General features: G+C 38.5%; 1 protein-coding gene and 2 long non-coding RNA genes across 9 annotated transcripts in view; 1 reads left to right on the top strand and 2 right to left on the bottom strand.

Annotated features, from left to right (window-relative positions):
- LOC148738197 (uncharacterized) overlaps positions 1–12808 on the bottom strand; it is a 33361-nt gene that overhangs the window by 14034 nt on the left and 6519 nt on the right. For 4 of the 7 annotated variants that reach the window (XR_015996988.1, XM_088750177.1, XM_088750175.1 and 1 more), the window contains exons 2-8: positions 8735–8803; positions 8356–8506; positions 8070–8135; positions 7162–7230; positions 6687–6848; positions 6019–6096; positions 5337–5404 (exon numbers count right to left, since the gene is read on the bottom strand). Coding sequence is in view for 6 of the 7 variants with exons in the window: in XM_088750177.1 (XP_088606303.1) it covers positions 5337–5404; positions 6019–6096; positions 6687–6848; positions 7162–7230; positions 8070–8135; positions 8356–8404 (492 nt within the window). In the remaining variant the exon portion in view is untranslated. Of the gene's footprint in view, positions 1–5336; positions 5405–6018; positions 6097–6686; positions 6849–7161; positions 7231–8069; positions 8136–8355; positions 8507–8734; positions 8804–12280; positions 12440–12808 lie in introns of those variants that run through there. The other 3 variants (XM_088750176.1, XM_088750178.1, XM_088750180.1) reach the window with 3 other exon arrangements.
- LOC148738199 (uncharacterized) lies at positions 61–2903 on the bottom strand. The gene is made up of 2 exons (XR_015997023.1): positions 1874–2903; positions 61–1527 (listed from the first exon to the last, which is right to left on the bottom strand). It is a non-coding gene; the product is annotated as an uncharacterized LOC148738199 (long non-coding RNA).
- Positions 3387–4442, top strand: LOC148738198 (uncharacterized). The gene is made up of 2 exons (XR_015997026.1): positions 3387–3471; positions 4121–4442. It is a non-coding gene; the product is annotated as an uncharacterized LOC148738198 (long non-coding RNA).

Here is a 12808-nt window from a genome sequence, read left to right as displayed (position 1 = left end):
CAATTTGTTTACTTCCGATGCATTCTGTGATCTTGAGGATTAAGATACCCAGAGTTAAACTTCAATCAAACTTTACGTTTATTTCAAATCATTAAAAAGTAGAACTTTAAAGGTAAAACTGGGTCACCTTTAGATATATACGGTAGTTAAATTTTGGTTACTGTGACATGCTAAATTAATGCACCATTTCTGTAGCTACAAGGAAACAGATGTAAAAGTCTCCTTAAGTACAGTAAAAATCGGACTGAAAACCCTGTAACCAGTAGAGGAGTGAACAAATCATACCTAAAGTGGAAAAACTGAGAATACAAAATATATTTCTTTTATTGTCAACTAAGCTCCCTTTATGTACATGTACTATATACGTCAACTGGATGAAATAAATTCTGCAGAGATCTTATGTTTTGTGACATTTTTTGTTTTAGCTAATGTCGAAGAAAGCATTACCGACTGCGCGATGAAGAAACTGCCAACAGGTCAGGCGACACTCAAAAGGCTATTTTACCTGCCCACGATATATAGCTGAAAGATAATAAAGCATAAAATGCATGCTGGGATCGATAGAACCGAGACAGCTTTCACTCCTTCATCTTGCATACTTTTCTGTTATCAGCCGAACTATTAAAGGACTGAGGGGTCAGTTTGGATAACAGAAATATACATTTTGGAAGATTCAGTTTATTGACAGCGGGTTTTCTGTATCCTTACATCCACAGGAACCTCGTCACAAAATAAAGAAACAATTAGATTATAGTAAATATTCCTTTTGTTTTTAAAAATTTCAGTGTGTAGTTGGGCTAGCTGTTGAAGCAGATGTCTTTGCACAGCCACATCTGGAAGAAGATAAGTACGTTTTGTTAACATCAGATGATGTGGAAGAGCGTTGTACGACATCGTCCCAATCATCCCAACAAAGCGTTCCAGAGGCGGAAATCAGCATATTGTCTGATGAAACTGAAGAACAGCAAATGAAAAGGCAGATACTAAACAAAACCATTCTCACGTTGGCCGAGAGGAAACCTGTGTTGATCACCGCAATAAATATGCATTGAGTGACTCAAGTCACACCAACTGGCAGGGTACATATGAGCACGAACATGACATCAACTGTAAGAAATGCGAGTCCTTTGAGGAACTTTTCAAGGAAATTGAATCTGAGATAAACGTGTTAAAATTTCAAAAGGGCAGAGATGGCAGTTAAGCCCCGAATGCGAACTATGCATGATGTCTATCCGGGATTGGTAGACGCATTTGCTTCACACTGTAAAACAAGAAGAGGGAAAACAATATGTTCTTCATCAGCTTGATTTGAAATTATGTTTAGTCGTGATGGACTGGGCCATGAAATACTTCCCACAACGTTACAGAGAGCGGATGGGTGAGTTCTTCGGAAAAAGAGGCCGCAGTTGGCATGTGAGCGCTCTGATCACGAAGCAGGTGCAGACATTTCAAGTTGAATGCTTTGTTCATATATTTGATAACTGCACGCAGAACATCTTCGCTGTATCCTCTATTATAGAACATCTCCTGAAAACCGTGAAGAGTCACCCCAGATTGAGAACGCCTATCTGAGATCTGATAACGCAGGTATTGTATTATATTGTACTGTATTTTATTGTAATCAGACATGACATAACACTTAGCATAATGACACACTACCCACAAATGGCAGAGCTAGTCTCGGCGGGTAGTGTGTGGACGCTAAGACATCTAAAATAAAATTCGGCTCCACAAAAGATTCAATAAATATACAAGAAACAGAAACTAGATATTAAATCAGTAAAGCAGAAATGACAGTATGAGATACAATAAAGAAACAGAAACCGCACATGACAATAAATAGAAGAACACATAAGTTATACACTACTATTACCTGGATTTAACTTTCGACACATCATTGATTATTCGTTCGGCAGGTTGTTACCATAGCGGATTCCTTTTTCTCAGTTTTCCACTCATTAATCAATGAACCAGTGTAAAGGTACTGCGTTATAATTCCTCAGAGCCTTCGTCAGGAAAAGACATTTGAGATCGAAAGACGGCACAAATGAAGGCACATGTACGACGATGGGTCATCACTACAGAAGACATGAAGACGGCGCTCGAGTCGAATGGAGGGGTAAAAGGAGTCAGGGCAGCTGTTGTTCAAGTAGACCCCACCAAAGAAAGTACTGTTAACAAAATACAAGGCATCAATCTCCTAAATAACTTTTATTTTAAGAAGAAAGGAATACGCGTTTAGCGAGCATTCAACGATGGGGCCTGGCAGATTTTTGTCTTATAGTTACTTAGAAGTTGTTTCACAGGGCGAAACTGGTTCGAAAGTTCTGAAGTTCAGTCCACGTAGCACCAACCTTGGTTCAGTAAGCCATACGCCAACTCTAAGAGGCGAAATCTGTTTTTGCTATGAGAGCATCTGTGTGCTGACATTCAAGACTCAGCAGGAGGCGGGGGTCCACATGGACGCCGGTAAACATGTGTGTGCAGCTGATTGTGAGTCCGTTTAGGACACAGCAAGAAAGAAGTAGGCCAGCCGAGTTACAGAGGTACATGTGGCGATAGGGGAAACACAACGCATTGGTTTTGAGGAAGCAGGACTTTCAAAAACCATGGAATGTCGGAGTGAGGGCTGGGCTCTGAAAACGACTAAGAGGGTTCCAAGAATGGAAGAGAAAGTAAAGATCTTTCTTATACAGAGATTCAGCCAAGGTGCTGCTGTGGGGCAAGAGGCCGATCCAGTTCAAGTGGCCAGAGAGATGAACTGTGTTAGGGATGGTAGTAGAAAGCTACAATTTAAGCCGGAGGAATGGAGGACCGCCCAACAAATAAGCAACTTTTTTTCACGAACGTCCGCGATACAGCGCGAAAAACCATGATGAGAACCAAGAGGAAGAGTTTGCAGATGAAGACCTTGAAGCCCTTCAATCAGAGGACTCGATTCAGGCGATACGCCAAGAAGTGCACAAGGATATGGAAAGTTCTGAACACCCTATTCAGGTCGGAGCAGTAAACGTTTGCGCACTTTTACACGCCGGAAAGCTCAGTTCACTGAAGGTAGCACAGTTGAGGGAGACCTGCACGGCGTTAGAGCTGCAAACAGCCAGTAGCTATTCAAGAAAACGGGCCTGCACCGAGCCACTTAATGCTTACACTAAGTCTTGCTCATATCAAAAATAAGCATGTTAAATTTGTATAAATGGTACTTATAAGTAGTTAAGTGTTGACAGCCGCGATCGACGTATCCATATACAGTTTATAACTGTTCTAGGACATTTTTCCCATTTCATTTTGTAATAGGGTCACTTGAGAAAGATATGACTACTAAAAAGACTAATTTTTAAAAGTGCATATTGCCTAACGTCTTTCTAACTTCTTCTCAGTGCAGAATGTTTACGTGATTTAGTACACTCTATGTAACGAAGACAAGATTGTTCCATTTCTTTAACAAAAGAAATGGCGCAAGGAGTTAAAGTGCACCTAAACCCAAATTTTTTTTCTCTTAACGAAATAAGCTTATTTTTTGGAGTATGGAGTATTTCTGTGCAAAAATTTTTTAATTTGCTCAAATCTTTAATTTTCTATGCCCAGTCAAAATACGGAAAATCGGCCGCCATCTTGCCCCACGACCGAGTTTAAAGAAGAATGGCTCTAGCGGGTAAAGTGACGTCAAATCGAGAACACCAAAGTCTGCATCTCACACATTTTCACTTGTTTGGGAAGATTTTCGTCGATATTGTCCGAAATATGCCGACTAGGTGTGTTGTATGAAGAATGTATGAAGCGCGATATCCTCTTGCAAATTTCGCACGTTGCTACATCCTTCTACAACACACTTAGTCGACATATTTTCGGACAATTATCGACTACAACCTTCCCAAACAAGTGAAAATGTGTGAAATGCAGACTTTCGTGTTCTCGATTTGACGTCACATTATCCACTAGAGCCATTCCTCTTTAAACTCGGTCGTGGGGCAAGATGGCGGCTGATTTTCCGTATTTTGACTGGGCATAGAAAATTGAAGATTTGAGCAAATAAAAAAATTTTTGCGCAGAAATACTCAAAAAAATAAGCTTACTTCGTTAAGCGAAAAAAATTTTTTGGGTGTAGGTGCACTTTAAGTAAAAAGGATCTAAATCGTGAATTGGGATACGTCTGTGTCATACAACTTTGGATGATATTTCGGTTTATTTATACGAATTAGATATTGATCATATGATACTTTACATCACCGGAAAAAAGTGCTTGCATGCTGCAATGTCATTTACTGTGTACAATTTCCGCGTAATTTAATTTCGCGGGGAAAAATTAAAAAGCGATTTTGGACATTTTTAAACAGAAATTGCGTCAAAGGAGTCTCTTGTGCCTATCAATAAATTATTGTTATTGATAAAAAAGGGTACGGATTGTTATGAAATGGTACAGAATAAAAAAAAAGAAATAACCGCAATTTTGAAAAAAAAATGATTTCAAAATCCCAGAAATCCGTTATGTGGCTAGGCACAAGCTACCTGCCAAGATTACAAAGCTTTGGAAAAACAGTCATTTGACTTAAAATTTGTTTTAAAGCACCCATCATGTTAAAATGCGGTAGATAAGCTTAAAAAAAGAAAAGTACTGCATACCAGATGTGTTGGGAAGATTTATTTATAACACTCCCAAGTTGACCTTTTTCGAGTGATTTTACGGGCCCAAGGGGCAAAAGTGGAGAGGTGGTCAATCTCCGGAGTGAAAAGCTTGACATTCGTCTAAATACCACGAATCTCAATCTTATCAGATAGGTTTTAAATGGTGCGAGTTTCAGGAAAATCGGCCAACCCCCATCTTTTGGCATTGCTTGGTTTTCTCTGACAATGACACTCAAGCGGAATATGTTGTCAGACATGTATACCGTCTAAAATACAAGTTACTGTATAACCTGCGTCTTTATACTCATCGCATTCAACATCATATGCGAACCGTCTACTTTACACTTTTTGACTCAGGTAACTGAGTAAATCTCCATCTGCAATATGACCTTTTATTAAAAACTAGATCATTGGATAATGCAATTCAAGACTTTTTATTGGCTTAGCCATTATGGTATATCAGCCAATATACCATAATCTACAAATATGGCAAGCGTACGTCTCCGGTTAAATTAAAAGGGAGCTAAAAATTTAATAAAATTTAATAATTTAATTTAATGTTTTTAATAAAACAACTATTCCACTCGCGCTTGTTGGATAAGAGATGATTATAGCCAACTCGGCGCTACGCGCCTGGTTGGCTATCTATCATCTTATATCCAACGCGCGCTCGTGGAATAATTGTTAATTACTAATTCGTCAAAGGATACTGTCAATCCTTTCTGACACCAGTCGATGGCTTCTTGATAGAAGTGAAGCTGGACACATGCACTGGCCCCTTAAAAAGAGGAAATTGGATATTTACAATTATAATTGTAGTTAATAATTAATGATTATTATTCTACCCATTGCATATACTAAAAAACACTCATAAGTTGTACTTTTATAGTCAACTACGGTACTCTCTAATTATGAAAGTGGTCAAAATAAAATTAAGACTCCAGACCGAGTAGGAAATACACGCCAGTAAAGAAATGTAACAAAAACCGGACCAGTAAGTCGATGATGTTCAGCACAGTGATTGTTGGCATCACCTTTCCTTATAAACCGTTTGTGATAAACCAGCACTCGTGAATTTTTTGAAGACTACAAACTCCACGCGCCCTACGGGCTTTGTTAGCCTTTGAACAATTTACTCGCGCAGATTTATCCCAAATTTCACTCGTAATCATGTGATTACCTATAGACTCAAAGGGATCCATCACAATTAAAGTTGAAATTGAAACCAATACAATTGGATTGTTTAACGGTTTAATAAGACAATGTTGACTCTTAGCACTAACTTTTTGCCTGCATGGTCACTTGGCTTGTAGTACAACCCCACAGTCATAAGTAATAGATAATAAAAACGAAAAAAACTTCTGTATACCTTAGGAAATGCAAAGAACTTACCGGTTTCTATGGCTTTAATAAAAGTTGGTTCCAACTGAACGGAAACTGTTGCATCATCCAATGCTTCTTGATAATTACCTAAGAAAATATTCTCGAGTGAGTACGTTAAGTACAATCCTCTATCCTTTGGAACGGGCATAATCATTTCCACATCGCTCATTGGACACACCAAGCTTGCCAAGTCGGCGATAAATTTTTATTACCTGACTTTATCTTACGGGAGGATGTGATGCGAGTTCCGAACAGTTTGTCTACGTATATCATGTTGGCAGTTTGTTTTGATCCAATAGTTAAAGGCTCACCTCCTACCATTGGTTATAACGGATATACGACACACTATCTGTTAGTCCAGCGGTATACTAATTGATTGGGGCAGTACGGCCAGTAAGCGTGAAGCTGGTGACAGAGCCATGCAATGGACTTGTGTAAGTCAGTACTTTACTAAACTTACCTCCCAATCACATCCATCGGACCTGTCTGACTTATACTTCCTCTGGCACTACTCCCTAAATTGGTTAGGTTTCCCATCATGTTACCTTTATTGAGGCTGCGTAATTCGACTCGCAAAGAACGCGTTCCTTCACGCACACAACCGGAACTGTAACCTATTGTATTGAATCCTTGTGAATGCAGGTCTGGTATATTAGGAACGAATGATCAATTCTTACCCAAAAGCAAATGAGCTGCTGCCCTGTTGCTATAGAGCACAGCATTGACTTGGATGTCTTTGCAATTCACTTGCAGTCCCTCCGTATAGAAGTGTACCGCGTTGTCGGCCTCTCCTTTGCTGTACTCGTTATCACCTTCCTTCAAGTACACCTCTGCTATCGCTAACAGAAAAGCAGCAAACATCTATAATACACATCATAGTTCAAGAGGGATGCAAAAGCTATCTTTTCGAGATATACAGTTCATTAATGTATTTTGGAGAGCTGTAGTTTGACCTAGCTTTTAAAAGTTAAAGTTGTGTTTTTGACAAAAAAAAGTGTTCTACGCCTTTCCTGTTAAATGATCGTTAGTCGGTCCAAGTCCCTTAGCATCTCCCTCTGATAATGAGGGTGATGAGGATGTGGAATTCTAATTAATTTGGCTATTTGGGCACCATACTGAGTATGTTGTATATATTCTGTTTATCATTCTTACCTTTTAAATTAGCATCATCAAATTGTGATGTACTGTCTGACGGTAACTCAGCCTGAACGTCGATTGCTTCTGAGAAATATTCAGTCAAATATCGAGGTTATCATATATTTTAGCCATAATATCTTAGCTAAATATCTATAGGCTCTGTGGTGCAACGTTTTAGAACAAGGTTAAGGTGAACTTTGTTTCAACCAACAGTTTCAAAACCAACTTTGCCATTTTCATTCGATGGCACACCAAATACGATGGAACGTTTTTCCAACATTGAATAGCATTGGCAAGATGATTTAAACCAACATAAATCCAGGTGTTCAGTGGAAAAGTGGTCAAACTCTATCTTAAGTGTTTCACACATCTTTTTTCATCGATGCTATAACTAAAATGTAGTTTGCGGAGAAATAGTATTTTTTTAAAAGGTACGCTGAATAATAATGATTTCCAGTCTTGTGCCACAGAACCGACTAGCTATTTTATTAAGCAGACATCCCATATTCAAATCGATCTTTTCAACAAAATATACTGGAAACCAATCAAGACGGGAGTGAAAGGAAAAACAAGAGAACTAGGTAGGGAATATAGAAAAGGAGATGCAGACGGTGGCAATAACTTGGTGAGAGGCACTGAGGAAAAGAGCGAAAAACGTTCGCACTGGTGGTTCCTTGTGCATGACTTTATGCGCCCGAGGACAAGAAGAGGATAAACAGCACTCTTTATAAGCTGAAAGGGATTGAATTCAATCTTCCGCACACTCCCAAAAACAAACCAAAGAAGTTATCAGCAGTTGGTTACTACTTCTAAAGTATTCTCTCACTACTACAAATTTGGCGTGGAAATAAATTTGCTTTTGGTTTGAGAACTCGACACTGTAACAAGGCAATTAACCATACAAATAAGTCTAGTTTCCGTACCTGCCTGAAAATCATCTGCTAAATTTATTTTCAAGTCACCAGATCTGACCTTACGTTTCTCTGTGGCTAGAAACAAAGCATTACGTTCATGTTAAAACCTTTACAGTTCAACAAACAAGAAATTCAATGAGTATTTCCCAAGTGATTCTACTTTCATTTTTCATCATGCTTTAGCGAAACCGTCCAACACTGTTTATCTCAAGCTACAATCTGGAAATGATAATTTTAGGAAACTTTACAAAAAAAAAAAAAAAAACAATCAATTGTAATCTGTTTTCTCTCTTACCGTCTGTAGATTTCCCATCATTAATGTTCACATGACCACCTTCCGCCATTGCAGCAAAAGAACCAAATTTTAACTTTGTACTATCAACTATTGGTTCGATCCTCCTCAGTTGGATATACTACGCTGATACCAATAATAATCTGGGGCTATCCTAAAAAGAAATCAAAATTTTAATATTTATATCTGATTAGTTTCAGAGAGTATATCTTAATTAACAAATAAGACAATTGAGGATGCCACAATAGTTTCTCAAAGAAACTTCAAGGCTTTCATGGAAAATGAGATTCCCAGAGAAAGAAAACTCAAGGAGTGCATTTGGGGAATTAAGACTATTGTCATTTATCTAACCTGGTAACATGGAGTATGAGCCACAACTTACCTCTCTTATTGGGCGTAAACAGAACCCACTTGGCGACTTAGCGCTAGAAGAGTTACATGACTTGTCAACCTATAGAAAAGGCACACGCTCTTTTAGTGCTTAACAGCAACACCAATCAACCACAATCTGACCAACGGTTGACAAATATGATTATAACAGCCCAAGATTCAATCATGTTTAAGATACCAAAACATTTTCCTGAAAAGAAGAATCAGGCCTGTACGGCTCGTGAAAAATTCCAATATTCCTAACTGCGAGGATTGCTTTCATATACATTTCTGAAAACCGCAGTGCACATATATGAGTTTCATATATTCTCAGTTATTGACTCATCACTTCACGAGTTTCATGGGAACCAACATAACGACCAGCTTCCAGTTGACTTGTTAGCTCAGTTGGTAGGGTACTGCATTGGTATCACAGAAGTCATGGGTTCAAATCCCGTGCAGGCCTGCATTTTCAGGCCCTATTTTTGGTGCTGCTAAGTAGCGTTCATTACTGCGAGGATCGCTTAAATATACAGTACTTAAAACTGCAGTGCACACATATGATTTTAATATATTCTCAATAAAGTAACTGACTTTATGGTTCCCCTGGATAACGCACGTGCACCAGTAATTTTTAAATGTGGGGAACGTTTCACAAATACTTTCAAAAATACTCTTTTCTCAAAGAGTTCGTCAAATTAACTTTTGAGTTTAAGCTCTAACCTGGGCACGACAGATTGATTTTTAACCAGAAAAGGAAAAAGATTCCAAGATTCGCTTTCTGAAAGATTCTTAATAGGAAAGGTTCACTTGTTAGCCGCTTTCGCGCAGAGGATTTTATGGGACGTGTAACGCCATCCCGTGTATCAACGGTCTATCGAAAAAAGATCGAGATCGAGTTGCCATGAAACTGAAAAGAAATACTGTTTAACTTCTCTCCTCTGCATTGTGCTACAGCTTTAAAAGTGTAGGTAGAGTGGCGCATCGGAATTTTTCACCTTCCAAGTGTAAAAGCGAAATTCTTCGGGGCTTGGGGTCTCTCCTCGCTCATAAGACCCTAAAGGAGACCTGACGACGTCACCTATTCATTATAAAAATCTTCTTAGCAAGGCTCAAAGCCGGAATATAGAATGCAAAATAATATAAACCTAAAGAAAACTGCTGACAAAAACTTAGGTAAATTTTAAGACATGTTACTGGAATTACTTAACGATAGATTCGTGGCGGTATTTGTAACAACGTATACAGATCAGCTGAGTTCGAAGGCCATAAACGCCTCCCCTGCAACCAGATCCTCGCCTTATATTGAACCATGTGTTACTTAAAAGTGTTCTTATAAAAGCCTAACAGAAGGGAATATGACATGTAACCTCGCTTGAAAGGATCCATTTACAAGCACTACAGTGTGCTTTCTCAAACGCTCTGGAAGTTTGAACATCTCAAGCTTAACAGGGAAATTTCCCCCAAAGTGAGAAAAAGCGGGTTCCCCTCCATTAGAAACTGAGACCGGAACTCATAACGTCACGCATTCCTTCACAAAAATCAGAAATTTTTGAAAATTTTCTTTTGTAAGCTTATTGCTTATTAAATAAAATGTAAAAACAGTTCCTTGTTTCGTCAAAAGGCCTCGCTCGAATGGTTAATAGTTTTAACCAAGGTAATATTGTAAATAGATAGACTGGGACGCTTTTCTTTTTACTGAAGAGTTTTTACCGAGTTTGAAGAAAAGTACTACTACTACTGTCATTTTTGCGAGACTGGAAAGGAAAACTTTTTAACTTGGTTTAGTTGGCAGTGTTCTTTGAACTCTGCCCTAAGGGTGCAATGAACTCAAGATTTGATCTGAACTAAACAAAATTTGTTATTCATGTGCGGTTTCCCACGCTCTATAGACGATTGCGATTAACTTGACCCTGCATAAATTAAAATATATTCTTACCGAATTACAGTTGTTGAATGCGATCAACGTCCTCGACTCTTTTCCGAATAATACATTACAATAAACACACACCAAAACTTCCGTTTTGCAGGACCATGCAAATATTCAACTGCAACTATCGAAATGAACTCGCTCAGACGCACACGAGGTTTGACCTCTCAAGTTAGGGGGTTCCCCTACATTTAGAAACTAAAAGCGGAAATCCTTTCGTCATGTGACGTTCTTCCAGCCGGATAATTGTTAGGTAAATATTCCCCCATGAACTGCTTACTACAATTTTACTTCAAATAGAAACATTGTGAAAAGAGCTTTACATTTCTGCATGGGCCATTTCATTCATATTTGGTTTACAAGTAGGCGCTGGTTCATGATTGACAGTTACAGACTGATGCTGCCATCTGGAGTTAATAACTGATCAAAAAGGTGTTTATAATTCCTAAACAAATGGGCAAGGTTACAAGAAGAAAACTGTACAAAATGAATTTACAGACAGTAAATTTTCCACAGTTTAATAAAGAAAGGTCAATGTCAGAAGGTGTTCGGTTCCCCTAATTCCTAAAATCCATAACGCCCAAGTGTATGCCGTGCTCTCAAGAAATAAGTTCAATGCAAGGAGTTGTTTCATGATAAGTCATTAGGCCTCATCTGAACATTTTCGTCATCAAAACTACGTTATGGATACAAAAACCTTTTTTGTGTCGGTCCACTTTGGCTGCTTAGCCACTGATGCGTAAGATAACCATTGACAAAACTGCAAACTACACTACAAGCATATCTTTACTTTACACAACACAATATTTTAAAAAGAAGACATTTGCATTGACAGAGCATAAATGTTTGAGATTTAACTCAATGAATAGCTTTTCCAGCTTTACTTGTAGATTCTAAACTTGAGAAGTTAAGTGTCCAATCAATATTTCTTCAACTTCTAGTCGCGCTAATTTCTGTTTTTATCTGCAAGAGTAAATGGTCAGGAACCCGAAAAAGTAATATTGTCTCGCCTATATTCCTGTTTATTCTAGTGTTATGCAAAGTACATGTGCAATGAACACAAGGTTTGATACGTTAGGACTGATGGCAAAAGACACAACTAAATTTGTTTTTCATTTGCGATTTTCTTCGCTCTAAAGACGATTGCGATTAACTTGACCTTGCATAAATTAAAACTTATCCTGACCATGATAGCGTTGTCGAATGCGATCTACCTTCCCGACTCTTTAGCGTACAATATTTTTTCCAGTAAAACATTTTTTCTTTCCAGTGGCCCGCCCTTCATCGTTAGCTGACTTAACACCGCAATTCATAGATTTGTTCATAGAAGGGTTTTGTCAATCGACGTAATGTTATGAATTTGCGAGTATCTGTAACTGCAACTATGTATATGTCACTGAGTTAACGGGAGTGACAAACCAATCAAATCTACTCGTCCTACTACAGCCAAAATCTCACCCACGGCGTTTCTTTTTAAGTTTCGTCCATCAGTCCTATATAGAGGATCTTGGAAACATCTAACTACAGCTATCGAAATAATTTGCTTATCTGAACCTACGTTTGTGGCGCTAAGTTATCGGGAAGGCGAAATTATTTTAAGAATCGCATCTATTACAAACAAAATCTTACCTCAGCTCTTCCGAGTCCTTTTACTTTCGGTTACCAGCGTTAACAACAAGTCAAAAGAGAAAATCTGACACAATAAACCCACAGCAAAAGTTCCGTTTGAAAGACTATGGAAATATCCAACGGCAACTATCGAAATGAACTCGCTCAGATGTACGCAAGGTTTGACCTCTCAGGTGAGGGGGTTCCCCTACTTTTGAGAAACTGGAAACGGAAGTCACGTAATGTTATTTCAGGCCGATAATTGTTCCATAAATATTCCGTTGAACTGCTTACTGCTCTTTTACCTCAAATAGAGACATTGCGAAAAGTGGTTTAAGTTTTTTCCGCCGCGGTCATTTTACCAACCGTAAGTGCAAGACTTTGGATATATCTCAGTGCAGCTATCGAAGTATATTTGCTTGGAAAGAAGGGCGTTTTAACCTTTAAAACGTCAAAAGCGAAACTTCCCGACAGTGTTAGGGGGTTCCCCCTACTATTAGAGACTGAAAGGGGGAATCATTTTGTCACGAAACGCTTAACGTTATTCGA

Source organism: Stylophora pistillata, chromosome 2 (assembly GCF_964205215.1).
Source record: "Stylophora pistillata chromosome 2, jaStyPist1.2, whole genome shotgun sequence".
NCBI classification, from domain to species: Eukaryota; Metazoa; Cnidaria; class Anthozoa; order Scleractinia; family Pocilloporidae; genus Stylophora; species Stylophora pistillata.
Note: the sequence above shows the minus strand (reverse complement) of the source record. Positions and strands in the feature narration are given on the sequence as shown.